Here is a 26,185-nt window from a genome sequence, read left to right as displayed (position 1 = left end):
TAACATGATTTACGTTACTTGTGCTTGTACTTTTTCTTTCTTTAAAATTTCATTCTATGGATTCCTGCGGCTTCCATGACGTAGGTTGCCTTCATAGTGTTTTCTGATTTTCGTGCTCTGCCTTTATGTTTACTAATCAGCTTTTGTTAATGGCAGATGAACTTCGATCGATGACCGAAACTGAAAGAAACAAATCATTGAAGATGACCCACATCTTTTGTATTTACCCAACCAAAAAGTGAATTGTTCACGAAGATGAGCTAATTCTTCTATAGCGTTATAGATACCACTGGAAGGTTAGCAGGCTGAGACTGAGATTAGTTATGGAATCGAGAGATCCAGATCAATACATACCGACACGATACGTGTTAAGTGATACTACCGAAATTTGAAAGATCAAAAATGAGACGATCCGAAGGGGAGCAGCGTTTGATTCGCATGTGGGAAATTACGTCCGTGTAACGGAGGACAACATTGTTACGTTATTTGTTCCTTAAGAAACTCATTTTGCGTAACGTGAGGCTATTGGCAACGGTACCCAAAATGGACTAGATTTGGCAGTATTTTCACAAAACGGTTCGGGCAGTTTCGTAAGCTCCACGGCAAAGCGACCCCTGACGTGGCAAATCTATCCACGTGGTAATAAGTATCGGATATATGGGGTTCCCTGATCGTGTGGCGGTCACGGTTGACAGTAGTTATTTGATATTTTGCTAGCTCTTTTAACTAACACGTAAACGGACACAGACTTATCGACAGTCTCCGGGGAAAAAGGAGCCAGTGTTCGACGGGGGAGCCATGACTGCCGTCTCTAAGCTCCAACTCTCTTCGCACACTTTCGAGCCGAATCCAATCATTAGGCGAAGTTTCCGCCGGAATGCGGTGAAACTTGACGGAACTTTGTTTCTCCGTCGACAGATTGCCGATCGTAGATCACCGTTGCAGCTGTGTCGGTCTTCCAGATCGGATGATGGAACGGATTCAGAGAAGAAGCGCGATGGAGCTGTGGAGGAGCAAAGTTTGCGGTCGAAGAAAAGGAAAGGAGCGCTTTACTCGCTGAAATCGTTGATTCTGAGGGTTTCGGGAGGAGAATCGAAGTTGAGAGGCGAGTATGGAAACGTAATGGCGAAAGTAGAAGAGATTTTTTTCTCGGTGAGTAATACATCGATGCTTTTCAGTAAAATTTGCTTAGACTCATTCGGTTCAGTATGTTTCCGACCATGTCACTTAAAACTCACTGAGTGAGTCAATTACGTGAAGATTTACTGATCAGTAGTTCCAGGTCTGCGCTCTGTATATGTTTGTCTCCACGTATAGAAATTCATTTTTTATTTTGTCTATCACTTTGGGGTCAGCCATAAGGCCCGCAACTTTCTTTCTCTTCTGTTGGATAAAGTATAAACATATATTTTTTCTCTCTTATTTCTTATTTATCGGAATTCATTACGATACAAATCTTTTTCAGGATAACAAAATGTCAGTTTTAGAAAGTTCCTTCTGCTACTTCTCAGAAAATATTTGTGATCTTGGGTTTAACTAGAATTCTTACTTCTGAGTGACGTGTCATTGAATTTTTGTATTCTGAACTCTGGGACACATTCAAGAACTTGTTTCCTGTTGATAAAAATCGAATACTCAAAATTGCGTGCTTGCGTATTATGAACACTAGTGTCTTTGAATGAAGAATATAGTTTTATCGATAAGTGTGTCAACAGTATCTTGCTGTTGCATTGTGCTCACATCTGCGTTGGTAAAAAAATTGAATAACCAAGGATTAATTGTTTTGGTATTCTTCTTTTTGAGTCTCATTTTTTTGACAACGAACTGTGACTTCTGGAAAGCCTTCATGCAGGGTCTTGCATCTTTGACATTGCACATAAAGAGTCTGACGTAGTTAACATGGGAACTAGGTGAAGAACTGTTATAAAAACCTTACGACCTATCTAGTGAATGGCCTAGTCTGTTCTGGCTGAATTCAATTTGACAAACAACAAATGTCATAATAACAACTAGTCCCTACGCTGCAGCATTCATCACAGGCCTGCTATTATGAAATTAAATAAATTCATACTAGATCGTTGTTATTAGAATTTACCAAAGGTAAGGAGCCCATGTAGGGTTGTATTTCTTCATTATTCAAAAAATGTAACTTAAAAAGATGAAAAAAAGTTAATCCATGTATTGTTTCTCTTCAATGATATGTCACTTTTCAAAGTTTGAATTTTAAAATTAAACAAGGCGAATGTGTTAAGGCAGAAGGTAACTGCCCGTGAAAACCAGTTCAGCCTGCTGGGTTGGTCAGTTTATAAAAGGAAAAGGATGTTATCTTTATAAGAACTAGACATGGTTCATCTTCCTATTCCACTCAGTTCATTCTGATCTAGTCCTGATATTAGAAATCTGACCTAGTGTTACCTTTAGGTGGCTACCGAGTATGTAAAGAAGTTCCTCGACATCCTTCAATAGTATTCTGGTTTTGTTACATATGGATCTAGATTTTTTATCTTTTTGACCAAAATTTGTTTTTGCTTCTCATTCACTGTATAATTTATTAATTGAAGTTCCTATAGTTATTAGTAAGCTTTCTGAGTTGAAAATTACAGTTGCTTGCACGCTGCCTCTTTTAGATTTCTTTGTGTCTGGGAAGCAGTTAGCTAATGTATTTGATATGTGATTGTTATCTTCTTGAGACCAGTATAGATGTTAAAACTGAGGATCTTGGCTCGTGGTGTTGGGCTAGGATAATTATTCTAGAATTCATGTACTTTCTGACTTTCAAACCTCCAGCATTCAACATCCATGTCACGTCTATGACTCCTGTTCTTGACTTTTGTTATGCTACATTCAAGTCAATTCTTCTCAGTTGCTTATACGCGAGGGATTCTCTATGGCTATGATTTATTAATACGAATCTGGAGTCCAACAGTTAATCAACCAATACTCGGCAAGCTTCCAGTCTGGTTAGCAGCTGGGCAGACTAGAAATTCTTTGCCCCTGTGGGCACCTCTTAGGATATCCATGCCTGTCTATTCTTTTTACTGAGTGTAATTCATATGTTACTTATTTGTCACTTTTCTTCATACCCATCTCCATTACCTTTCAAAATGCACATTGTTGGATTGAGCCTGGTTTTAGCCCAAAATAACTAGTCACTTAGGAGGCTTATTACTCAATATTATGACTCATTAAATTTTCTTATTTTTTCTCAATGTGAGAATTTTTCCCACTCAACACTCCCCCTTACATCCAGTCTTACACATATGAGGCCTAAGATGTGGGCACAGACTCCCACTTGATGGAGCTCACAACATAGGGAACATAAACTGGTCTCAGCCCACCAACACATTCTGCTCTGATACCTTCCAAAATGACTAACCTATTACTCAATCTTATAATTCATTAGCTCTTCTTATTTCTCAATGTGGGACTTTTTCCCACTCAACACTTGTACCTTTTATAGTTGTGTAGCTTTATAATTGGTAAATCACTTTCAAATTTCATATTATTTTGTTGCCGTGACATCTTTATGAGTGTCTTCCTTTTTCATATATTTCATGTTTGTCTCAATCAATATATGTTAATTAACTTGTCTGCCAAGGTGTTGTTGTATTGACAAAGCTTGCAATTTGTAAACAAAATCTTGAAATTATTTTTTCCCCTTTCAATCCAGTTGGCCACCCAATTTGGAAGGTATTTCTTCACCATGATGAGCACCGGAGTAATACTTGCAATAGGTTTCCAGTTGTCAGGTTTGCTTTCTTGTCCTTATACAAAATCCTTTGTATCTGAACATGCTTATGCTAAATTGGAATCTAAACTTCTAGATGTTCACTGCTAATTTTCTAGGTGGGGACAGTCAGCTGAACAATTTGATTTGGTATAGTTGGCTTGGTGGGATTATCATTGGAACGATGATAGGGGCAAACATTGTTTTAGAGGAACACTGTAGAGCCGGTCCTCGAAATGTCGTCATAACAGGAAGGTATTATGTTTATTCTCTTCATTGCAGAGTATTATCATTACAGAGGTCCTCTCTGCAACTTCCATTTACAAAAACTAAAAAAGTAACAACTGTTCTGCATATATGTTATCTTCATTTATGGAGTTTCTTGAACATTTTATGGAAAAATTGCATATATGTGAAGAAAAATTATAATATTTATGAATGAAGTGATTTCTTGTTGTCAAACTACCATGTAATCTGGTTGTTTCCTAGTGTAATTTGAAATGAGAGAAACTTTACTTTAGTACACAATAACTACAGTTTGTAATTCATCTGATTATGAAAAGCTGGTGTAAAGTCTTCTGGTGCTACAAACAAAGAACATACCAGGAATATATATATATATATATATAGGACGCCTGTACAAATAACCTATAAAAATTCATTGAAGTTATTGGTGTGTATCCACATTTTATGCAGCACAAGGGGACTGGGGAAAGCGCTTGCAAGAGAGTTTCTCCTCTCTGGAGACCGTGTTGTTGTTACTTCACGGAGGTATTGTTCAGATCTCTGATATTACCTCTCTGTTACTCTATTTTATCCATCTCAAGTAAACTCATCCTTCCACATCCCACCTTGGACTTTTTTCTCAAGGCAGTCATGAATCTGTTGAAAAAACCGTCGAAGAGCTCCAGGAGCATCTGCAAGAAAGTATGCTGACAGCAAGCACCAAGGCTAAAACAAATATGAGACATGCCAAAGTGGTTGGCCTTGCATGTGATGTCTGCAAAGCTGATGACGTAAAAAAACTGGCTAACTTTGCATCTTCTCAACTTGGGCTCGTAGATATTTGGGTGAGTTTAATCCCCATGTTAGTTTTTACTTGAAGTATTCCATTTTAGGAAGATTGATGTCTGGACAACTGACCTGATGACAAGAACCAGGGCCTGTCAGAAACAGGGCCTGTTCATTTTATGGAAGCTTGGAATTAGTTTAACTCAAACTGGGTCTTATTGTTGCTTGATCAGCATTGCGTGTATGACAGAGCTCAAATCCAGGGTTCTAGGAGAAAACCCTGGGATAAGCTCAAGAAATAATGATTCTTTAAATCTTTTTTTCTTGATCAGGTATGATGTTGTGCATTTATTTGTTTCTGGGACAGATTAATAATGCTGGCTCAAACAAAGGTTTCAGACCATTATTGCAATTTACAGATGAAGATATTGAACAGGTACGCTTTCTTCTTTTTTGTCATGCATCTTGGGAAAGCATCATCTGAGTAAGAAAAAATAATAACTTTGATGTAAAAGTTATCCTGTTAAGGACATGAAGCGCTGTGTATATCTTTAATCAGAAGGAGGTATCTGGAATTTTCTTCCTAAACCTTAAACATCTGATATCGTTTCCTCCGAAGGTCATTTCTCTTTCCAAAAAGTTAAAGAAAAAGTAACCTACCAAAATGAAAGAATAGAATTCTTGGATCTGTGTTTTGTGATTTTGAACTTATTTGCTGAAGAACCTACTAAACTCTGGTCTCACCCATGTGGTGCATTTGTCTTGGTATCAATCATGTGAATTGAAAACTAGTAGAGGAAATTTGCATCAGTTTTAATGTTAATCCTGAACGTTAAGGACTGTTTTTGGGAAGTGCGTAAGATAAACATGCCCTATACTATTTTTATTTTGAATGAACATGGCATATACTATGGCTAGCCAACAAACTACTTGTTTATGGATGGTGCATATTAAGCCGAAGTCACACCAAGCTGGTGCGACCACTGATAAATAAAAGGAGACTCTAGGAAGTGATGTTGAGTAAAATTCTGGGCCTAATAGTTTTGGATGCCAATTAGTTTGCAAACTGATGTGCAGCTGTCCTACATTGACTTAAATTTTGCATCTTTTTTCACAACTGGCCAACAAAAGGTGCCATCATCCAAAGCAACAGTGGTCAGACAAATATGTAACCAATAAGCCAGAAATTTGATTATATCAATAGCAGACCAACTTGATATGGGTTAGATGGGTGCTTTTCCTATCATGATGGCCTAATTTTGGTGAGGAGGTGCAAAGTCCAAATGCACTCAATCTCATACCTCGGGATTGGTCTTCATCTATGAATCTGCACATCCATGTTGAGTTAGATACAGAGGGAGAACCCTTTTTAACATGCGAATAAACTTGTTCGGGAAACACTGATTGGAGGTACCTCAAAATCATTTGTTTCCACTATGCCAGCTTAATCCCCTTTTGTATTTACAGCATGAAAAGGGCAAGAATCCAGTCATATGCATATTTCTGCTTATTGAACCAGTGGATTTTATTTCTCTAGGTGCATCTAATGTTCTTCATACTGATTATCACTGAGCATATCATGAGGCTTATGTGATAATAACGGTCCACCTTATTTATATGAATGACACACTAAAACTTGATTTGTTCATTGTACAGATAGTCTCAACTAATTTGGTTGGTTCTATAATCTGCACACGTGAAGCCATGCGTGTTATGGGATCCCAAGAGAAAGGAGGCCATATATTTAACATGGATGGTGCAGGTTCTGGGGGATCCAGCACACCTCTGACAGCTGTGTAAGTTTCATTTTGGTTTTACCTGGATGCTACCTTGATTAGTGAATACATTTGTGATGTTTCTTCTCATAACTCAAGTGAGTCCCCTGTGTTATTTTATTAAGAATTTATGCAAATTGCTGGTATGTTAAGATGTGCTACCAATTTCACTATGTAGTTATGGTTCGACCAAATGTGGTTTGAGGCAACTTCAAGCATCCCTTATGAAGGAATGCAAGCGATCGAAGGTTGGTGTACATACAGCGTCGCCAGGAATGGTTCTCACTGACTTGCTGTTAAGGTAACTTCTGATGTATCAATTTTGAATGTTATGAGAAGCGGATTATACTGCAATTTGCTCAAGGATTGGAAAATTAGAAACTAAAGGTATTTTGGGGCATGAGGGGTTTTGATATTTTATAGATGTCATAACAGTCAATGACTGCTGCTATTTTTATGTATAAAATACCAGCTCCACTTCTGCATTCAACCAGTAACTTTTGTTTCTTATATAATGTGTCAACCTGGATTGGATGTTATTTTTATCTCTCTGTGTCTTTTCTCATTTCAGATGCCTCTATATTGTCCACAAAGATTTTGCTCAATGCACGCTAGCAACAGTAACATAAGGGTTTTTTTACTTTGGGGTCTTCGGTTTTGAGTTTCACTAGGATAATGGGTACAGTGTTGTGTGTTTTATGTAATCAACACTAAAAATAGATGCTAATAGTGTCATTGGCTATGTGCATTTTGTTTGCAGTGGTTCAACACTTAAAAATAAGCAAATGTTTAACATCATCTGTGAGCTGCCAGAGACTGTTGCTAGAACATTGGTTCCACGGATGCGAGTAGTCAAAGGATCTGGAAGGGCCGTTAACTACTTGACTCCGCCCCGTATTTTGCTGGCCTTGGTCACTGCATGGGTGCGCCGTGATCGTTGGTTTGATGAACAGGTAAAGATTCCTCTTTTTCGCAAGTTTTTGTATCAATAGTCATTCTCCTTCATCAATGAACCAAAAGCTACTTTCCCTAATTCTGAAAGTTGCTTTAGGACTTTAGGTGCCCACTTTCTTGATTGGCCTACTAGCCGCGTGAAAATGATAATCCTGGCTTGACTCATATATGGTACGTTTTTTGTGATACCGATAATGTACTGACATCTGTGTTTGACCAGGGAAGAGCTTTGTATGCTGCTGAAGCAGATCGCATCCGTAACTGGGCAGAGAGCCGAGCAAGATTCTCTTTCACTGATGCCATAGAAATGTATACGGAGAACACTTGGGTGTCTGTTTTCTCTCTCTCTGTTGTTTGCGCCTTCATAATCCTCTCAAGCTCGTCTGGTCCACTATCAGGCACCTGATCTCAGACCTAGCCTGTCGGGCTCTATGCACCGTCAATGAAAATCCAGCAAATACCTTAGGAGACCATCCAGCACAGAACTGCAAAGTCGTCTGTTGCACTTCGTTCAGTTCTCATAATGTGTCGAATTGGGCATCATCAATTCTCATAATCTTTCATGTATTCTGCTCCATGCAAAAAAAATTGCGCCGATAACTTTTGTATACGATTCGTCCAGAAGTATAATTGATTATTCTAACTTGAGAAATGAAGTTGGAATTTAATATAGCTAACGCACTTCCCAAAATCGACAACCTAACATCAGTTGACACCCCAAGAACTAAAGCATTTATTTTCTGCTTCCAGAAAATTATATTTATAATGGACCCAATGGAATTCACCAATCAACCCCTACAAATGGAAAGCTAACGCAATCGGCCGTTAAAAGCATGGCTTAGGATTAAAATGTTAAACACTAATTCTTTATAAATACAGATATAGCTCTAGTCACCATAAAAATCCACAAATAGATCTTTGTCCCTAACTTAAGATTTTTTTTAGTTTCTCACCACTTTTTTCCTATTTTTAGTATTGAAGTAAATAAAAAAATGACCTTTAGCATAAAACAGTGGAGCACTCCTACGGAACAAAAGGGCGCACGTCTCTTGCCTCCTCTCCTGGCAATGGGAGAGGAAGGAAAGCAATGCCCGGACCCTTCCCCACAAGGAGTTTGGCGGAGGGAGGACCACACACATATACACACCCAGACACCCCCTCCCCTCTCTGGACGGTTTCTCTGATAACAACAATGATTCCAATTGGTAACATGTTTCAACGGTGGAGTTATGCTACACCAAAACTCATTCTGGTTCTCACCTGCCTGACAATGTTACAGAGATTGTAGTACCTGTCTGAAAGTTCTTAAGCCCACCCAGTGGAATTGCTTCTCACTTAGAAAGGCAGATCATTATGATATCCTGGAACAGTCAAAGTTGATGATTGCAGCCATTAATGGAGCTAAGGGTTGATGTTACCAAGGCTATGCGCCCTCAGGCTGGACAAATGGGTTGGCAATCTCATCAGTCCCATCAGATGGGGATACAAGTATCAGAAATGCTGCATTCTTTGAATGATATGAATGTTGCAACTGGGTCTGGTGCATAACATTGACTAAATCAAATCCATGGATAGCATTTGGATGGTTGGTTTATCAGTCACAAAACAACAAGTTAATAAATGCTACAATGCTACAAAGCTGAACAACTTGATTTTAACGACTTAATATTTGAAACTTGAAAGATCTATTAAATTTTTTAAAAAAAAAGCAACGGTTCCGAGCCTAATCAAGTGTATCCAAATTTCAACTATCTCAACCTGAAGCATATTCAAATAAAAATAATGTATATAGTAAATACATATGCACTCTAAAACCTCGAGTGAGTTTCAGAGTGCAAAATTTAATCATTGGAATTATGACATGCATTCAAAACAAGTAAGAACTGGAATTAAGATACGCTCTTCTCCACAAGTTAATAATAAGTAGATCATCAAGTTGCTTGTAGATTTGAAGTATAAATCAGAATTGGTAAACCAGAAAGATCTGAAGTACAACTCCACACTGGTGGAGAAGGGGGGTCTGATGCCAGTGAACTTCCACTTGCCTGATGTAAAAAGATTTTGATAATTTTGAAGTGCCACTTGATGTGTTGTCTATAGAGGCGCTTTTCATTACAGAACATTAACTTTTTTTGTAACATAATTAGCTGTCAACAACAGAAATGCACTAAGAATCCGTATCATGAAAGAGTAACTTACTATGAGGCCAAGACGCCTAGTCTGGTCAGTAGTCTTCAGTGGATCATCTGGGTCTGCAGAAAAAGGAAGGCAAACATAAAGAACAGCTCCACAATAAAATAAATGAAGAGCATGCTCTGTGACTGCCAAGATGCAGTTTAATTTGAAGAATTGTAAAGTACTAATTATAGAAAAGAAGACATCCCCGGTGGTGAAATACATGAAATTTTATCTTGAGGACAACTTGGTCTCTATTGTCACATTATACCACTCAAGATATGTTCTGATGCCTCAGTAGACTTTAGAACTTACTAATGTCACTTGAATTGAAAAGGAAGCATTGTAACTCAATAAGTAAAAGAGTTGGCATTCCCCTCAAAAGATAGGACCACAACATTTTTTTAGCTGATGAGGATGAGAGATCCACAAAATACATTAAAAATTATGAATAGTTGGATATCAGAATAAGACATGAACTAATCCCCAAAAAGCGAAATTAACCTGGATATAATAATTTGGATATTTCATTTTGAGTTCCATAAAAGTAAAACAACAATAGCAGAAGCAACTCTTATTTAATGAAACAGATATAGGAGAGCGGATGGATGTCAAATGCACAAACAGCAGCTTATCAAAACTGTTTAAATAGATTTAGAGTAATGAGAAATAGATTACTGAACTTGACGTCCACCAGTAAGTTTAACTTGAACACCCTTGTCAACAAATTTTGCCAAATCAAGAACAGTTTCCTTACGACCTGACTGAAGACACAGAAAGATTAAAAATTGAAAAAGACAATACTGGAATAGGCTGATTACAGCATGCTTCAGGCAATAACTGGAAGGGCAAATTAGAATATGGGAATTGCATAGGTAGTCAATGACTTATAAGACAAAAAAATAAGTAAAAATAAGAACTTAAAACAAGAAGAAATGCTACTGGTTTCTGATTAAGGTCAAGTTTTTAGTGACGATAATATATAAAATTTTAGGAGACATCCAACTTCTTTTTTTCATAGTAAGGAACTCTGTGGTGGTAGGCGAGGGAACGAACCAAAACAGTGTACAGTCCGCAGGTTCAATCAGAAGCAGAGCATTTTCATATCATTCTATGAGTAAGAATTTCACAACTCTCTGTGGAGGTAGGCAAGGGAATGAACCAAAACAATGCCCAGTCTATAGGTTCAATCAGAAGCACAGCATCTCCATATCATTCTACAAGTAAAAATTTCAATAACTCAAATGTAATAACAGTGAATTTTGCAAAATTCTTGATACAGTTACTACACTCCTAACAGTCAAAATATGCTACGCCAACAAGCAGAAAAGTTCAGGATTGAAAATCCCCTCCCTGCCGTTTAGGATAAAAATAAGCTCCTATGTAATAAGAATTGCAACAGTGAAAAACTTATGTCCAGGACAGGAAGTTCTAATTCCTGAAGCTCGGGACATCCAAAAAGAAGCTCTTACTGAAAAGGAATTGCAACATTGGTAAGAATCACCATTATAGAAGTTGTAGTCCTACAGTGACATCAACCAAGATAACCTGCAATCAAATCCAAATGGGAGAATTGCGTCTCTCAGAAATGACTAAAGGCAAACTTTTTTACCAGAAAGATGATAAAAGACAAACTTAACTAGACATGAAGGAGGCCGATTAACTAATCAAGCAACAAAGATATCCAATCAAGCAATGAGTGCATGGATGAGGATGAGGGGAGCAGCTCTTTTTGTTTTTTGTTTTTTTTTTTTTATTAAGGGCACTTTTATTTCAAGCCTGATGACAACAAACCAAACAAGCTAGGGATGGGAATCCCTAATAATGAGGAATTGAAGGGAGAACCCTCTTCAGAGAGAGTCAGCCAAGTCATTGCCTGAGGGATGTCACTCTGAAGCTTTATCTTTCTAGCACCTGAAGCAGAACAAAGAAAGTGTAATACTTACCTTAACTACTATTGCACTTGTTTAATTTCCTTTTTTATTGCTTTCATGTGGTAAGAGTTATGCACATAATTTCAATAATAAAAAAAAAAGTTATGCACATAAATGCAGCAGGGAATGTGTCCATTTAGAGAGCAGTGATGTAGCAGCACATGAGTACTCCAAAGACTGAATGGTCATGTCTGACATGCCAGGCGGTCAATTTGTCCATTTACCAAAAGATAATCATGTCCTTTTATTCAATTCAGGTCCATGCACATGAGACCCAGGAACTCCAAAAGCAAACATTCTAATGCATGATTTTAAAAGCATGCTTGCTTTCATTATTATTGATTTTTATTTTAACTGCATAACTTTCAAGCTCCACTTGGTAACCAAATGCTACCCACAATCATGGTAGCATGTCATTGGATTTTGGTTCTTCTTCCTTTCCTTTTGCCTTTCCTGACTTTAACAGCATAACTTTCAAAACTCTACTAAAAAACCATACTCCTGGTTGCTCCCTCACATGGCACGATCATATATTGATTTATCTTTCCTAACTTTTGCTCTCTTTCTTCCCTTGTTTCTCTCCCATCCATTGCTATCTTTACTCTCATCCTAGAAGCAGGAAAACTTTTGGGCAGGTCTGGAAATGTACAGATAGCACTGCTCATTTTCAAAATATACAGGAAAGATGGCCATATAGGTTCAAGTAGTCTGTTGCATAACATATCAGTGCAAAACATGTATTTCCCTACGACAAATTGTTTTCAGCATTAACCAAAGAGTAATTTTCAGCAATCTGGCTTCCAAGTTTGTTGTACTTCCAAAAAGAGAGGGGATTCTTTACCCTAGGAAAGGAATGTGGATGTTTTTGACTTTTAGAAATTGTCTGAGAAAAGTGAAACCCGTGTCTATGTTTAGCTTCTTATCAATGTTTAGGTTCTTATCTCTTCAATGGCAGAGCCATTTGTTTTCTTTTCCTCTGGCAAACAAGTATGCGCAGTTGACCAAGTTGCTTCTTGCTTACCCAATGATCTGTCCGCCTACAATTACTTCAACAGATTCTGAGTAATTTGTCACTAGACACACACGTTCTTACATAGTTTGGGCAACAAAGATGACAAAACAAGTGAACATCTAATGGATTATATAATCTATAATGTCAATAACTGGCAATAAGAGTCTAAGACCTGCCAACGGGTACGTCAATGCTTCTAGTGAAAAGTAACTTATTCTGTCTCTAAAATGATTTTTGCTTTTTCCTTCCGAATGAGCTCAAGAATCAGAATGACATCTTCTTTTTGAAAAGACCAAAGTAGAATTGGATGCATAAATTGCATAATTGTTAAATTCGACTATAACACTAAACCCAAACTCAGTCCAAAGGCAATGACAATTTTTATATTATTTGTTACGGGAAAATGGTCAAAGACAAACTTTTAATGAGAAAATTAATGAATAAAAAATAATCTTGCCTCTCTATAAAGTTAACCTTATCATCCAAAGGAGTCGTACCGAGGAAACGTGAACCCGCCTCTGAAATGTTGCATACTCGTTCCGTTTCCACAGATCTCGTTCTGAAACTGGAGCAATGGCAGGGTTGAGTATCAGGGAAGTGGGCCAAGGTCGGTTCCTCAAACCTGGCTCCAAACCCACCAATCGCGGTCGAAGCTGAAAGCGTCGGATAAAAAACCCTTCAGTCGCACAGATTTCTGCCACTAAATGCTCCTTATGTTGTTTTCAATTATTTTGTTTTCTTTTTCTTTTGTCAAATCATAACAGATTGGACTATCAGCCACCGACGTGGGCCTTGAATCGTCCAAATTTAGAGATAATTTGAGTTGCTTCAACATATAAATTAGGTACTTTTAATCTCGGAAGATATAACGAACATACCCCTCACCATAGACCTAACTAGAGCTTTTCAATTAGTTGAATAAAAGTCATTTCAGCTAATTGACCAGTTTGATGATTACATGTCTTGCTCAATCCAAATAAATAAAATCATTACACGTGTACTGTAACCCTTTAATACAATTCCTTTCAGATATAATGCTACGATGTCCTTCCCAAATCATGTTCCAAATCTCTACTGGAGTTATCCTGTCCCAAAATTGGTTGCCCGTCACTTCCACGCAAGGTCATATGACTCCAACTATAGATTGGTGAAATTAAGTTCTGGTCATTTCAGTGTACAAGCTGGATTCACCGAGGACCTAACCCACCGAGGCCCGGCTTAACCAGTCGTGGATAGAATCTCTCCATCAGATGAAAAAACGTAAGAGCAAATACGGTGGAAATGCCTGGACCCACTATGTAAGTGGGTTATATCATTGACCTTCTGACCCAAGGGGTATTTCCTTCAAGCGATGATTCCGCGTCTCGCACATGGGGGCGACATCTCATCGCAGCTAAGCCGTTTATATAAAGTCATTAACAAAAGGCAAAAGCCACTTAATTAACTTTTTTTTAATTAAGCACCTTTTATTAGACGGCAGCACTGTAACTCTCCAACGAATAAACTAAATATGGCTGGAAATGTAAAACTCCAAGGAAATTTTGCTTGTCACATCCGGCTCGGCACTCCCTTCTGTCACGCGGAAACCTTCCCCTCTCAGATTAATTAACTCTTCCTTGCTATCTAGAATGTTAGGATTATTAATTTAGTTAAAATTTGTAAAAGCGCGGACGAATCGCGTTTAGCGACTCGGACCGAGCCAAGCCGGCAAATCCGAATTGTTTTTTGCGCTTTCCCATTTCAGATAAGTCCGACGGCTGATCCGAGCGCAGCTCTGATAATCTGAGCTTGTATCGGACGGCTGTGATAGTTAGAAATCTGATTTGTTTAGATCTGGGAGCCTTGAGTGGCACGTGGGGTCAACGTAATTTTGAAAACTCAGCTTTCCTTGCTTCACTCGTTCGTGCTCGTATTTATTTCCTCGTTCTGAGTTTAATTCGATTACTTTTTAACAGAAAAAGCTTTCGTTCGAGGATTGGTGGACACTGGAGAGGACAACGGAAGGAGAATAAAGGTCGGGCTGAAGAGGAAACGCCACCTTTTATAGAAGCGGAATTGCGCCGGCGAAGATCCCGGCCAAGAGGTGGCCATTTTTCTAACCTTGACGGAGCGGAGATTGGGTTCTGGGATTTTGAGCTGAGTTTTCCGAAGCCGCTCGCTGGAAAAGAGTCATTTTTTAGCTGGATTTTTTGAGTTGTTCGGCGTTGACGGTGAAGCTCGGGGCTTTAGGAGGAGAGAGAGGTAAAAGTGAGATTTGTCTTTGGTCGGGCGGTGGGATAAGAGTTTTCTAAATTTTAGCTCTGAAGTCCGGGAATGTCTGCGGCTTCGCCTGCCGGCACGCCTACTACGCCGGCTCCGGCGAAATCTCCGCCTTCTCCTTCGTCAACAACGTCTCCTGCCTCCTCGCCGCCATCTCCTCCGTCGACAACGCCTCCTGCCTCCTCGCCGCCGACGAATACCTCGACGCCTCCACCTCCTACCTCGCCGACTAATCCTTCGACTCCTCTTCCGGCGCCAACTCCACAAGTGACATCGCCGCCTCCGCCGACTACCGGTGCTTCGCCACCGTCTTCGCGCACCGGATCTCCGCCGCCACCTTCGTCTAATCCGTCACCCCCTGCTCAAGGCTCCTCTTCGCCTCCATCGCCATCCAGTTCTGGTAGGACACCGCCATCTTCTGGTAGAACACCTTCGACGCCTTCGACTCCTTCGACTCCTTCAACACCGGGTTCGCGGGGTTCTCCACCTCCCCGCCCGGACTCTTCGTCATCGAGCTCTATATCCACTGGAGTGGTGGTTGGAATTGCCGTTGCGGGTGTGCTCGCGCTTGTAGTTCTGAGTGTTGTCTTTCTTTGCTGCTTTAAGAAGAAAAAGAGACGGCATCCAGTGTCTGTTGATTATGGGTATCCACCGCCACCTCCGGCGCCAAAAGGTGAGATTTTACCGTTTGGTTTCCATCTTTTCATATGTTCATCGTTTTGGCGCTTTTTTGGTGATAGATACGTACGTGAGGGAATTTAGATTTTTTTTTCCTTCAACGACATTCGTGGCCTAGGCTCTTAGCAGACATTTAATTGTCTTATTTAAGATTTTACTGCTGTAAAAGGTTTTGCTGTTGATTGTGCTGGATATTGTTAGGCTTTAAATGCATGGAACTTACGTCGTTCTAAGACTTGAAATTTTTCAAGAGTATGTGATCTCGGCTGACTTCCATCTTCGTGAATTGACGTATTCAAGGCCCTTGAAGCATTCTTCAGGGTACTGCATTGTCCAAATGATCACTGAAGAATGGAATGTAATAGGATAGAAACACAGAACATGAAACAGATGAATCAAAATACGTTTTCTTTTTGAAAAAAATTATTTGATGGTTTTTTTCTTTTGAACATTAGCAAAAAGATTCAGTACTAGAAAGTCACAAACTCTTGCACGAATGTTATATGCTTGGGATCTTTTCAGTCGTGTAATTGCTGATTCTAACAAGTTCATCATTTTTTTTTCCGGTGATTTCAGTTGATACATACGGCGGACAGCCCCAACATTGGCAGCATAATGCTCCACCACCAACCAATCATGTTATAAAGATTCCCCCACAGCCTTCGCCTCCGCCACCAATTGCACCACACCCCCCACATTTGCCAGTTCATAATTCTTCTTCACAAAGGACTCTACCACCACCACCTCCATTCACTAGCAGTGGGGGTTCTGGTTCTAATTATTCAGGGTCCGAAACTCCTTTACCTTCCCCATCACCTGGTATGGCATTGGTTTTTTCAAAGAGCACATTCACTTATGAAGAACTAGCAATGGCAACAGATGGGTTCTCTGATGCTAATCTCCTCGGCCAAGGTGGTTTTGGCTATGTTCATAGAGGTATTCTGACAAATGGGAGAGAAGTGGCTGTTAAGCAGCTTAAAGCTGGTAGTGGGCAAGGGGAGAGGGAATTCCAAGCAGAGGTAGAAATTATTAGCCGTGTGCATCACAAACATCTTGTCACTTTGGTTGGTTACTGTACTGCTGGGGAAAAAAGGATGCTTGTCTATGAGTTCGTTCCTAATAACACATTAGAGTTTCATTTACATGGTAAGCTATGACCCCATTGTCCTTTTACCATGTCAACAATGATAACTATTTCCAGTTCCATTTTCCTTTCTATTTTTTTGCACATACATTTATAAGCTCAATAAGATTACTTAAATAGGCAATATGTTGCTTATAGAGGTTTACCAACTCATTATATGGCAGAAGATGCTTCATCTGCATAAGGCTTTGCCTTATACAACCTGTACTGCTTTACCCCCTTAGGTCCCAAAGTCTGTTCTAAGAATAGTTTCATTTTTTTAGGCAAAAACTCTTACTGAAGTGTGGCCTTTATGCCAATTTTGCAGGGAAAGGACGGCCAGTCATGGAATGGCCAACCAGGCTGAAGATTACTTTAGGCTCTGCGAAGGGACTTGCATATCTGCATGAGGACTGTGAGCTATTCTCTCTTTTCCCTTTATTTTCAAATTGCTAGTAGGCAAAGATTCTTGCCAAAGTTGTTAAGACAGTGAACACCAAGTTCTTATTCAAATTACCAAATTTCCAGGTCATCCTAAAATTATTCATAGGGATATTAAAGCAGCAAATATTCTTCTGGACTTCAAATTCGAAGCGAAGGTAAAACTTGTTTTGCTCAGTTGGCATTAAAGCAAATTCACTGGCTGCATTCTTTTTTATGACAAGAAGAAAATGCATGCTTGTTTATGACTTTCTGCTTAGTTATGTGGCAAAGTTGTGCAGCTTTATAGATACTTATAATGTAGTACACGGTTTATTTGAAATAACTTTGGATTATGCATGCAGGTGGCAGATTTTGGGCTTGCGAAATTTGCATCAGATAACAACACCCATGTCTCCACCCGGGTGATGGGAACATTTGGGTAAATTTTTCCTTTCAGATTGAAGAAGCAGTGTCATTCCTTCTTCTGTAGTGTTTCTTTAGTCTGTGCTGCTCACTAAGTTTGATTTATTTCCATTTAAAGTGACTTTGTTAAGTTGGTTGGCACAACTGGCTGACATGGCTGATTCATTACTAAGCCAATGTCATACTGGAAGTTTTTAGTTGTCTATAAGTGTTTTTATGTAACTTAATAATTGGATAGGATTATTCCACGGATAAGGAAGTTGAGGAATTGTTTTAGTCATTTGCATGTGTTTCTTTTACACAGTCTAACAAGCTTTGCTGCTCTCAGGTATTTGGCTCCTGAATATGCATCAACTGGCAAACTCACGGATAAGTCAGATGTCTTCTCTTTTGGGGTCATGCTTTTGGAACTGATAACTGGGCGCCGACCTGTTGATAAAAATTATGCCTTCATGGATGAGAGCATGGTTGACTGGGTTAGTTCCTTGTTTTAGCTAAGGGGGTTACAAATTCACTCATTCTTTTTGTGTTCAATTGTATTTGAATATGAAATTGAAGGAATTAATTTTTTTGCTCCCCAGGCAAGGCCCTTATTAACACGGGCACTGGAAGAAGGCAACTATGACACTCTTGTTGATCCAAAGTTGCAGAACAAGTACAACCCTAATGAGATGGCACGAATGGTTGCCTGTGCTGCTGCTGCTGTTCGCCATTCTGCACGCCATCGTCCTCGAATGAGTCAGGTACATCAAAGAACCTTATTTCAACACATTTATATAATTCACATTGCTCGTGACAGAATGTTCTTTAGTACTTCACTTCTATAGTTCAAAACTGATCTATCAAATAGCTTTTTATTTATTTACTCCGTGACAGTAATGTTCTTCTCCATAACGGTCAGTCAAATTAAATGACTTCAAATCGATTGTTTTCTTCTTTATATTGCCATTAGTATGTGGTCTGGAGTTGAAATCTAAAATCCACAACTTGAATTTCTTTTTCTGATCATCAAAATCCACTTGATACTTATTTGCCCTCCTACCAAGGTTATGCTTGTTTTGATTCACATGAAAGGCAAGTCCTGGTTGGTGGATTCTTGGCATAAATAACTAAGAGTATAAATGACTTAGAAACTACAAATCAGAGTAAATGTTTACAAATTTTGCTTGCAATGATGTTTCTGGCTGGTCAGAAGATATTGTCTATATTGGCTTATTTTCCATTACTTCTGTAAACTGATCCAGATTGTTCGAGCCCTGGAAGGTGCTGTGTCCCTTGAAGATTTGAATGAAGGGGTTACCCCTGGCCATAGCCGTATGTATGGGAGCTCAGATTATGACTCCACTAGTCAGCAGTACAATACCAACCAATATAATGAAGACATGAGAAGAATGAGGAAGTTGGCACTTGAAAGCCAAGAATACGCAAGTAGCGAGTACAGTCAACCTACCAGTGAGTACGGCCTCAACCCATCCGGCTCAAGCAGCGAAGGCCAACAGACACGTGAAATGGAATTGGGGAAGATGAAGCACCAGGGTCGAGGTTTCAGTAAGGGGCTTTGAGAACCAATACCTCCTTTTTTGTAAAAAGAAAGAGACGTTGCATTATTTTTTTCTTCTTTATTGCGAGGAATGCCTGCATGTGTGAGCCACGAAATTATACAGTTTGTTTTTTTATTTGTTCTATTGATTTTAATGTATTTAACCTTTGACAAGCTAAATGACATACATCTAACTTGTCATTCTTTTTAAAAGAGTTGGTCAGATTCGGTTGTTGGAGTCTGTTGAGACTTTTGCTCTTGCTTGCTGTATCGTTTGATTCATTCTCGAGCAGAGAGTAGAGGACAAGCACACTAGCTATTTCGGTTTGAAAAAGCTACTGGGTCTCGTTTAATTATATATGATCTCTTCAACTTTTTCCCCAACAAACAGGCATTAGACGAAAGGCTCCCAAGAATAAAAGAACTGTAATGGCCACATGTGAGCACATGCTCTCCCATGATGAGATTCTTACAAGCGATGATTGGCTGTCTGCACTTCGCAGTCCTGTGTCTTAACCTTCCCGACCAACCCAGCCACCGAATCCCCCGGTTTGTCAGGTTATGTATCGGCGATACGCAAAGCTGCCTCTGATACGACTAAGATATGGAGAGCAATGAGGGGAGTTGGAGGTTGGTCTTTTGTCAACGGGAGATTGGATTTTATTGAAGGAGACGTAGTCGATGGTTTTCTGCCTTCCTGGCTTCGAGAGCGACCAGCGCGTCCGGGTCAGTCTGGGTTTGCCGCGTATAGGAAAATAATAGTCAAATACCCACCGGACAGCCAGCCGTCTTCTGTTTTACAAAAGATTAACGCCAGTGAAGAACTGGAGATCATAGTTTTTGCCTGTCGAGGAATTAATGGATTCGGACTTTAGATAAAAGTATTTGATATAATGAGCATGCCGTTTGTCTCCTACTTTCCTCCAAAATATGCTTCAGACTCTGCATCTGAAGAAACTGAGTGCTCAAATTTGCAGCCATTTATTAGAAGTTTTCTGGTTCATGTAATTTTTGACGATAGATTCTGGTCTGGGCTTATCAAACAAAAGAGTTAATGGTGAGTTCTTAGTATTTCGAAGACTCCGAGTACTCAATCCACTACTTCAGATCACATTTGACTAAAAAAATGCAAGACTAATGACATAATGCGTGCATTAAGGTGACTAATGTGGGTAATTGAACAATGCAAAAGAGAAGCACTAATAAGAGTATGACTTTTGCATTAAACCTCTAAAATAGGGTAAAAAACTGGTTGAGTAGACTCGGTTTGGCTGGTTAATCCGCTGAACTCTATGCTGCTACACATAAAAATGAAAGCAGAAGAGAACTCTCTGTGCTGCCGTTATTAAGTAATCTTCCACATTTAAGTGCAGATAATTAGGGTCTGTTTGGAATCCCTAGAAGAAAAAATTTTTAATTATTATTATTCAAAAAATAGTTAGTAAAAATAGATAACGATTAAATTCTTGTTTTTACTAATTATTTTTACAGTAATAATGGTTTTTTTTTTTTTTTCATTTCATTTCCATGGGGTTCCAGAGAATACATTTTCCATCGTTTGGTAGGTAGAGGAACCGGTATCTGCCTTTCATAAAACTCTGCGCAAATCTAACCGTCTGTTGATATACAATGGCTCCACCCCTTCTGTCTGTGCCGATGATCTGCCTCATGTAATTTGGTCGGTCGGTTCGTTTTGCAAGATTTGCCTCCAAGAACAACTCCAATTTTTTCTTCGTCGTGTTTCGGAATCTCTTTCGCTCCCTCGCTTATACTTGACCGTCGAAAGACCCTAACTCCTCTCGTTTAGGGCTTGCGAATCTATGGCTCCTCGTAGGCGGATGCTACTGAAGGTCATAATCCTCGGAGACAGCGGGTCAGGAATTTTCTACTTTTGGTATTTTTTGTTTTTGCTCTGAAAATATTTTCTGAAATCGATTATTTTTAGATCTCTCTGCTTTAACTCATTAGAAATTCTTCATTGTCTCTGTGGAAAATTCATTCCTGTTACGCGAACAATTTTTTTATGCTCTTCTGTTTGGTCTAATTATGTTTGCTCTATTTATGACGCTAGATGTATTTTTTTCTTGATTAAATAGTATTTTTGGTTTATTATTGTCTTTTTTAAAACATTTTGTTAGCTTTTCGTAATTTGATTCTAACGGTTGGGGGCATTTGCATTCACTTTTTGTGTTTGACAGGGTGGGGAAGACTTCTCTGATGAATCAGTATCCTGATACTCGGCTTATACTGCTTATAATTCTTAAATGTGTCATTGGGGATGTTATAATGCACCTTTTTGTTTTGCTTAACCATGTCGTTTAGATATGTGAACCGGAAATTTAGCAATCAATACAAAGCGACCATTGGAGCAGATTTCTTAACAAAAGAAGTTCAGTTTGAAGATAGGCTGTTTACGTTGCAGGTTAGCTATGCTCAAATGGATTGAATATGGTAATAGTTATGTGTGTATAGTTACTCAATCTCTTGTGGTAGAGAACAGAATGTGGGGTAAATCATTATATTAATGATGCTCGGAAGTGATTCACTTGGTCATGAACACATGAAGATATGGGAAACAATCATGTGATATGAGTTGTTGACTGATGCCACGATCTTGTGATCTGGATGTGATCTTTCAATGGTTGAGGGGCTACAAAGTTATGGGTTGAAGATTCATTTTGCAGACTGGGTGTCCTTTTTTCTTTCTTATGTCAGGGTACTTAGTTCATTTGCTTGTCCTGTTACATTTATACTTGAAGTACCTCATTGCTTTTCCAAATATATTTCACTCTGATGTGCATCATTTTTTGTGCAATTTGTGACTGTGTGATTTGCTCTCTTCCGTGATATGAGTGTGGAAAAGCTAAGTTTCCTACTTAATCCTCAGTTTATTTGAAATATGGTTTATTATTGATACATGCAAACCATGATCTTATATTCTTTCATTTTTTTTGTACTTCATATGAATAATTCTTTTAGAGGTTCTGAGATTGGTGCAAGTTATATTTCCCCCCAAAATTTATCATGACCAACAGGCCTAACTTTCCTCAAAGGTCAAAAGGCTCGTCCCACTCATGAGGAATCGCGGAGTCACCGACTGATTCTGTTGACTGTTGAGTAATATATTAACGTGTCACAGTTGGATATTGCATATGTCATCCTTACAGTTAAAATCATGACCATTGTGCTCGTATGAAATTAAGCATATATTTGGTGTTCCATCTCTCTGATGGATGCTTTTGTTTCGTTGTTCCCTGCCCCTGGAGGGCATATATGAAATACAATTGGAGAACTATAGTGTTTTTTTTTAACTCATCTACTCTTACTCTGCCGGTTAAGAAAAAATCTTTAGTTATTCTCTATAGACAACATATTACCACTATAGCAACAAGCAGCTGCAAAGTTCGACTTATTATTGGTTACAGACTTACAGTCATATTTGTATGGCTTGTCTTGGCCTCTTAACTTCTACTATTTGGAACTTCTAGACTTTTTTATTTCCTTTTTCAAACTTTGTATAATAAAAATGATAGAGGTGATACAATGAGAAATTAGGAGATTTCCTGGATTGTTTTCTTGATTATGTGGTGCACTAGAGACACTGAGCTAGCATATGAATTAGAAGATTTGTAAGAAATCTGTTTGAGGCCAACATGTTCTTCAATAAGGAATCAAGTCCTTATATGAGGTACAATATGGACAAAGTAGTAGATCATGGAAAAATGTAATCATATAGAGTTATTTAATAGAGATTGATGGCATCATTCCTGGTGAGCCCTTGAGGTGAAATTTTGTATAAGAAGTCACTTGAGATAATTACATTTGTCTTCCTAAATAGCTTTGTTTAGATCGGGTAAATTTTAGCATCTTATTTTCCATTATTTTGAATTAGATAAGTGAGCACAGCCTTTCTTTCTCCATTTTTTCGAAGTGTGTCTTTTCTCTGTCTCCTAAATATTGCGCCATTCTGTTTATGCTCTTGCTTATGACAAACTTCAGTTAATATCTTTCCTATTGTGATTTTTTTGAATATCTGACCAAGAATTTGTCATACTGTTAGCTTTAGTTATTTTCTATTAAAATTTTAAAGCTTTCCCTGTCTTGCTGCATCCACTCTCCATAATTTTTACCTTTTCACAAAAAATACTTCTTTTCACTGCTACTATTCTGGTATGCTGATCTCGTTGAGGCTGTAATTGATTGTCCAGATATGGGATACTGCTGGTCAGGAAAGATTCCAAAGTCTTGGTGTAGCTTTCTACCGGGGCGCAGACTGCTGCGTTCTTGTTTATGATGTTAATGTTATGAAATCATTTGATAACCTCAACAATTGGCGGGAAGAATTTCTCATTCAGGTAATCATTGCTTATCTCAAAAGCCAAGTAGTGCTTTTGCAGGTACTGACAATCTCATGGGATTCCAATGTACAGGCGAGTCCTTCTGACCCTGAAAACTTTCCATTTGTGGTGTTGGGTAACAAGATCGATGTGGATGGAGGAAACAGCCGAGTGGTAGGATATCCTTCTCTTTATATGATGCCATTCAGTTCTAATAGTCTTGGCCAAAAAAATTACAACAACATTTCTTGGCCTTTTTAAAGTCAGTAGACCCATATTTTATATTTAAAAAAAAAAAAAACAAGTCTGACCATGAAGTTGTGGGAGATGGAGTCAGTTTTTATTCTCTGCTTTTATTTCTGCTGCTTTTTAAAGTGGGTATTATTTCCCTGTTTTTGGTTCACAGGTATCTGAGAAGAAAGCAAAGGCATGGTGTGCCTCCAAGGGCAACATTCCCTATTTTGAGACTTCCGCAAAGGAGGGCTTTAATGTGGAAGCTGCTTTTCAGTGCATAGCAAAGAACGCTCTGAAGAATGAACCTGAGGAAGAAGTGTGAGTACTTCAGATATTCTTTTAGCTTCTATAAGATCTCGTTTCCACTGTCCATTTTGCAACCTGTTTCATGTCACTTGTTGGTCATCATTGCTTCTTATTTATGCGAGAGTATAGTGGTGAATTGCAAATTATAGTTATATAGTTTTATCATTCTAAGTGCAATTTAACAAGATTTTCAGGCCAATAAAAAGATTAGAAAGGGCATAGGAAGTTGATTAGAACTCCTTGAATATCACCAGAGAGTCCTAATGGAAGTTTGAATATTGTGTTTTTCATTTTTACACTGGTTCAATAATTTGACTTTTTATGTTCTGTCTACTAAAGATATCTTCCGGAAACCATTGATGTGGCGGGTGGAAGGCAGCAGAGATCTGCATCAGGTTGTGAATGTTAGGGGCGGCGGCTAATGCAGAAGAGGAAAGGTAACTGCGGTCTTCTCCTTGCTTATTAATGCAGCTGTGATTGTAGAACATCTATTATAATTTCTTGTGTAACATGTACAAAAGAAGGTGATATTTGCAGTTTCCTTCTCGGTTCTCAGTACCTGAAACTGGAAATTTATTTGATAAGAGCTGCAAGAATAGATGAGCAAATATGTGCTCAATTCCTGCTATGAGATGTTTCTTTTGGTCAGACTCTCTCTGCCTTTTTAGGTCCTAATATATTTTTTAAACATGTATAATAACTTCCAGATTTGTCTGAAACTTGGTGAATAAACGACTCTTGGTTGTGAAATGATTTTCGTGCCTGCTCTCAGAAATTATTATCCAGACCTTTGAAATTATTCTAACGAATTGAAGTCTTCGTTCTAATGGGAGTACTTAGTGTGGAGAGCCTGAATGGTATTTTTTCACATTTGTATGACATTCTTAGGTTCTGTTTATGCTCTTTAATATGATTGATCGCAGCAGTTCTTTGTTAGTCCGTACATGACAGTGTCACAGTCACCACTTCTAATCATTTGTTGCTCTACTTAGAAGATTTGTTGCATCAAATAGAGAGCAAATAGGAGTAGATTGTTAAATTATGTTTAATATTTTATGCATCTCTGGTTGGCAAGGGCACGTATATTACACCTCTATTGCGACTGAGCGAGTGTAACGGACGCTACTCTATAATTTTCTGCTCTAAATGGATTTTCCACCAAACAGTAGCTTCCCGAACTGTAATTATCCACATTAAAGACTTGAATCCAGTTAAACAGTAAAAGTGGAGGACACGATCGACAGCAGACATCTCATCATTTTGCCCGAACTCTCGTCACGACACGAATGAATTTGGGAGGTCAAATTGGTCATTTAGATCGATCCCATGCTAGAAGACGTTGACGGTCTGCCCGTCCTCTACAGCGTTCTGTGGTTTCCCTTTTTTTCATTCTCTCAGTCGGTGATCAGAAGGGTAGAGTTTCTTCTTATCCGGGTTAAACCAGTCTCCTGCTCTAATGGAGACGACCGAAGCAAGCCAGTTGAAGATTATTCGGCCGCCAAGGCTTGAAGATGCCGGGCTCGAAGACTGCGCTCTCCCACCGGAGGCTATCAAAGATGCTTTTTTCAAAGCGGCCAGCTCTATCAAATCGCGTGCGGCCTCGATGTTCTCTGCGGAGGAGGAAACGGAACCCGGCGCTTGTGTCGAGAATCCTGCTCCAACCCACGGTGAATTGAAAGATTCTCTTATCGGAATTTCTGGGAAACCAGGTAAGAGTTGCGGTGTTCCAGAAAAAGGTGGGTTACCGGAGGGTTGTTTTGATAAAGTAGTTCCTGGCGTGGAGAGTGAAGGGTCCTGTAATAAGGTTTTGGGTGCGGAAGCACCGGAAAAGGCAGGCCGGAAGGCTTGTGTTGAAGGATTAGAGGGTGTGAAGAAGGTTGATGAGGGAGGGTACGACAGTGATGACGAAGGAGAAAAAGAGACACCCATCTTAGCGGAGGCATATGTGTGACCCTTTTTTTCTTTCACCGTTGGTTGCTGTTGTTGAAATTTTACTACGGATGTTTCTGAATCTGCCCGTCGTGTCCAAGTTTGTTTTAGTATCACTATGACGTGACTGGTGATAATTATATTTCGTTTATCCTTTTTTATCAAGCGAACCGCAGCAGCTCTTAGTACAATTCCTCGTTTTGTTTGTTCTATCGCGCATTAAGTCTAGTAATTTTGCTTCCTGACCGCTGTCGAAGACTGCAGCTGGAGAGAAGAAAGGTGCCTGGAAGCTCTAGCACATACTGTCAATTGTCTCATTCATTCTTACCCTCCATTCCCAAGAAC

The 26,185-nt window shown here is 39.0% G+C and overlaps 4 protein-coding genes and 1 long non-coding RNA gene across 9 annotated transcripts; 4 read left to right on the top strand and 1 right to left on the bottom strand.

Annotated features, from left to right (window-relative positions):
• The first annotated feature begins 756 nt into the window (after positions 1 to 756).
• On the top strand, positions 757 to 8,110 carry LOC137946340 (probable chlorophyll(ide) b reductase NYC1, chloroplastic). The gene is made up of 10 exons (XM_068792600.1): positions 757 to 1,152; positions 3,671 to 3,749; positions 3,847 to 3,982; positions 4,424 to 4,498; positions 4,602 to 4,797; positions 5,106 to 5,174; positions 6,395 to 6,534; positions 6,692 to 6,814; positions 7,274 to 7,466; positions 7,688 to 8,110. Exons 1-10 carry the CDS (start codon positions 799 to 801, stop codon positions 7,871 to 7,873), a joined length of 1,551 nt encoding a protein of 516 aa, XP_068648701.1. The 5' UTR covers positions 757 to 798; the 3' UTR covers positions 7,874 to 8,110.
• Positions 8,111 to 9,220: 1,110 nt separating this feature from the next.
• On the bottom strand, positions 9,221 to 13,279 carry LOC137946353 (uncharacterized). 3 transcript variants are annotated; one of them, XR_011111069.1, is made up of 4 exons: positions 13,046 to 13,279; positions 11,147 to 11,190; positions 10,326 to 10,406; positions 9,221 to 9,719 (listed from the first exon to the last, which is right to left on the bottom strand). It is a non-coding gene; the product is annotated as an uncharacterized lncRNA (long non-coding RNA). The 3 variants fall into 3 exon arrangements; XR_011111068.1 differs by having other exon boundaries at positions 13,063 to 13,279; XR_011111070.1 differs by having other exon boundaries at positions 13,086 to 13,279.
• A 1,276-nt stretch (positions 13,280 to 14,555) lies between these two features.
• On the top strand, positions 14,556 to 19,267 carry LOC137945893 (proline-rich receptor-like protein kinase PERK1). Its single transcript, XM_068791968.1, has 8 exons — positions 14,556 to 15,520; positions 16,102 to 16,671; positions 16,977 to 17,063; positions 17,177 to 17,247; positions 17,434 to 17,510; positions 17,823 to 17,970; positions 18,076 to 18,237; positions 18,739 to 19,267. Exons 1-8 carry the CDS (start codon positions 14,902 to 14,904, stop codon positions 19,054 to 19,056), a joined length of 2,052 nt encoding a protein of 683 aa, XP_068648069.1. The 5' UTR covers positions 14,556 to 14,901; the 3' UTR covers positions 19,057 to 19,267.
• A 1,327-nt stretch (positions 19,268 to 20,594) lies between these two features.
• On the top strand, positions 20,595 to 24,854 carry LOC137945319 (ras-related protein Rab7-like). 3 transcript variants are annotated; one of them, XM_068791160.1, is made up of 8 exons: positions 20,602 to 20,907; positions 21,233 to 21,259; positions 21,357 to 21,456; positions 23,243 to 23,389; positions 23,465 to 23,545; positions 23,778 to 23,923; positions 24,251 to 24,348; positions 24,449 to 24,854. In XM_068791160.1, exons 1-7 carry the CDS (start codon positions 20,855 to 20,857, stop codon positions 24,318 to 24,320), a joined length of 624 nt encoding a protein of 207 aa, XP_068647261.1. In that variant the 5' UTR covers positions 20,602 to 20,854; the 3' UTR covers positions 24,321 to 24,348; positions 24,449 to 24,854. The 3 variants fall into 3 exon arrangements, with proteins under 3 accessions (XP_068647259.1, XP_068647261.1, XP_068647260.1); XM_068791159.1 differs by having other exon boundaries at positions 24,433 to 24,854; XM_068791158.1 differs by lacking the exons at positions 24,251 to 24,348; positions 24,449 to 24,854 and having other exon boundaries at positions 20,595 to 20,907; positions 23,243 to 23,545; positions 23,778 to 23,927.
• Positions 24,855 to 25,367: 513 nt separating this feature from the next.
• Positions 25,368 to 25,862, top strand: LOC137946759 (uncharacterized). The gene has a single exon (XM_068793066.1). The coding sequence runs from the start codon at positions 25,368 to 25,370 to the stop codon at positions 25,860 to 25,862; it is 495 nt and encodes a 164-aa protein (XP_068649167.1).
• Positions 25,863 to 26,185: the final 323 nt, after the last annotated feature.

The sequence above is a fragment of the Aristolochia californica genome, unplaced genomic scaffold (assembly GCF_029961685.1).
Source record: "Aristolochia californica isolate CCGP_79_NKW_82.1479 unplaced genomic scaffold, dmAriCali1.0.hap1 SCAF_12, whole genome shotgun sequence".
In the NCBI taxonomy this organism is placed as follows: domain Eukaryota; kingdom Viridiplantae; phylum Streptophyta; class Magnoliopsida; order Piperales; family Aristolochiaceae; genus Aristolochia; species Aristolochia californica.
Note: the sequence above shows the minus strand (reverse complement) of the source record. Positions and strands in the feature narration are given on the sequence as shown.

What these genes read in the sequence shown, in the direction of transcription:
- LOC137946340 (XM_068792600.1), top strand. Translation starts at nt 799, where the DNA reads ATGACTGCCGTCTCTAAGCTCCAACTCTCTTCGCACACTTTCGAGCCG. An exon ending in TAGAAGAGATTTTTTTCTCG is followed by an intron (nt 1,153 to 3,670) that starts GTGAGTAATACA and finishes CTTTCAATCCAG; the next exon opens with TTGGCCACCCAATTTGGAAG. An exon ending in ATCGTTGGTTTGATGAACAG is followed by an intron (nt 7,467 to 7,687) that starts GTAAAGATTCCT and finishes GTGTTTGACCAG; the next exon opens with GGAAGAGCTTTGTATGCTGC.
- LOC137945893 (XM_068791968.1), top strand. Translation starts at nt 14,902, where the DNA reads ATGTCTGCGGCTTCGCCTGCCGGCACGCCTACTACGCCGGCTCCGGCG. An exon ending in TGCATATCTGCATGAGGACT is followed by an intron (nt 17,064 to 17,176) that starts GTGAGCTATTCT and finishes CCAAATTTCCAG; the next exon opens with GTCATCCTAAAATTATTCAT. An exon ending in ATGAGAGCATGGTTGACTGG is followed by an intron (nt 17,971 to 18,075) that starts GTTAGTTCCTTG and finishes TTTGCTCCCCAG; the next exon opens with GCAAGGCCCTTATTAACACG.
- LOC137945319 (XM_068791158.1), top strand. Translation starts at nt 20,855, where the DNA reads ATGGCTCCTCGTAGGCGGATGCTACTGAAGGTCATAATCCTCGGAGAC. An exon ending in ATAATCCTCGGAGACAGCGG is followed by an intron (nt 20,908 to 21,232) that starts GTCAGGAATTTT and finishes TGTGTTTGACAG; the next exon opens with GGTGGGGAAGACTTCTCTGA. An exon ending in AAGACTTCTCTGATGAATCA is followed by an intron (nt 21,260 to 21,356) that starts GTATCCTGATAC and finishes CATGTCGTTTAG; the next exon opens with ATATGTGAACCGGAAATTTA.
- LOC137946759 (XM_068793066.1), top strand. Translation starts at nt 25,368, where the DNA reads ATGGAGACGACCGAAGCAAGCCAGTTGAAGATTATTCGGCCGCCAAGG.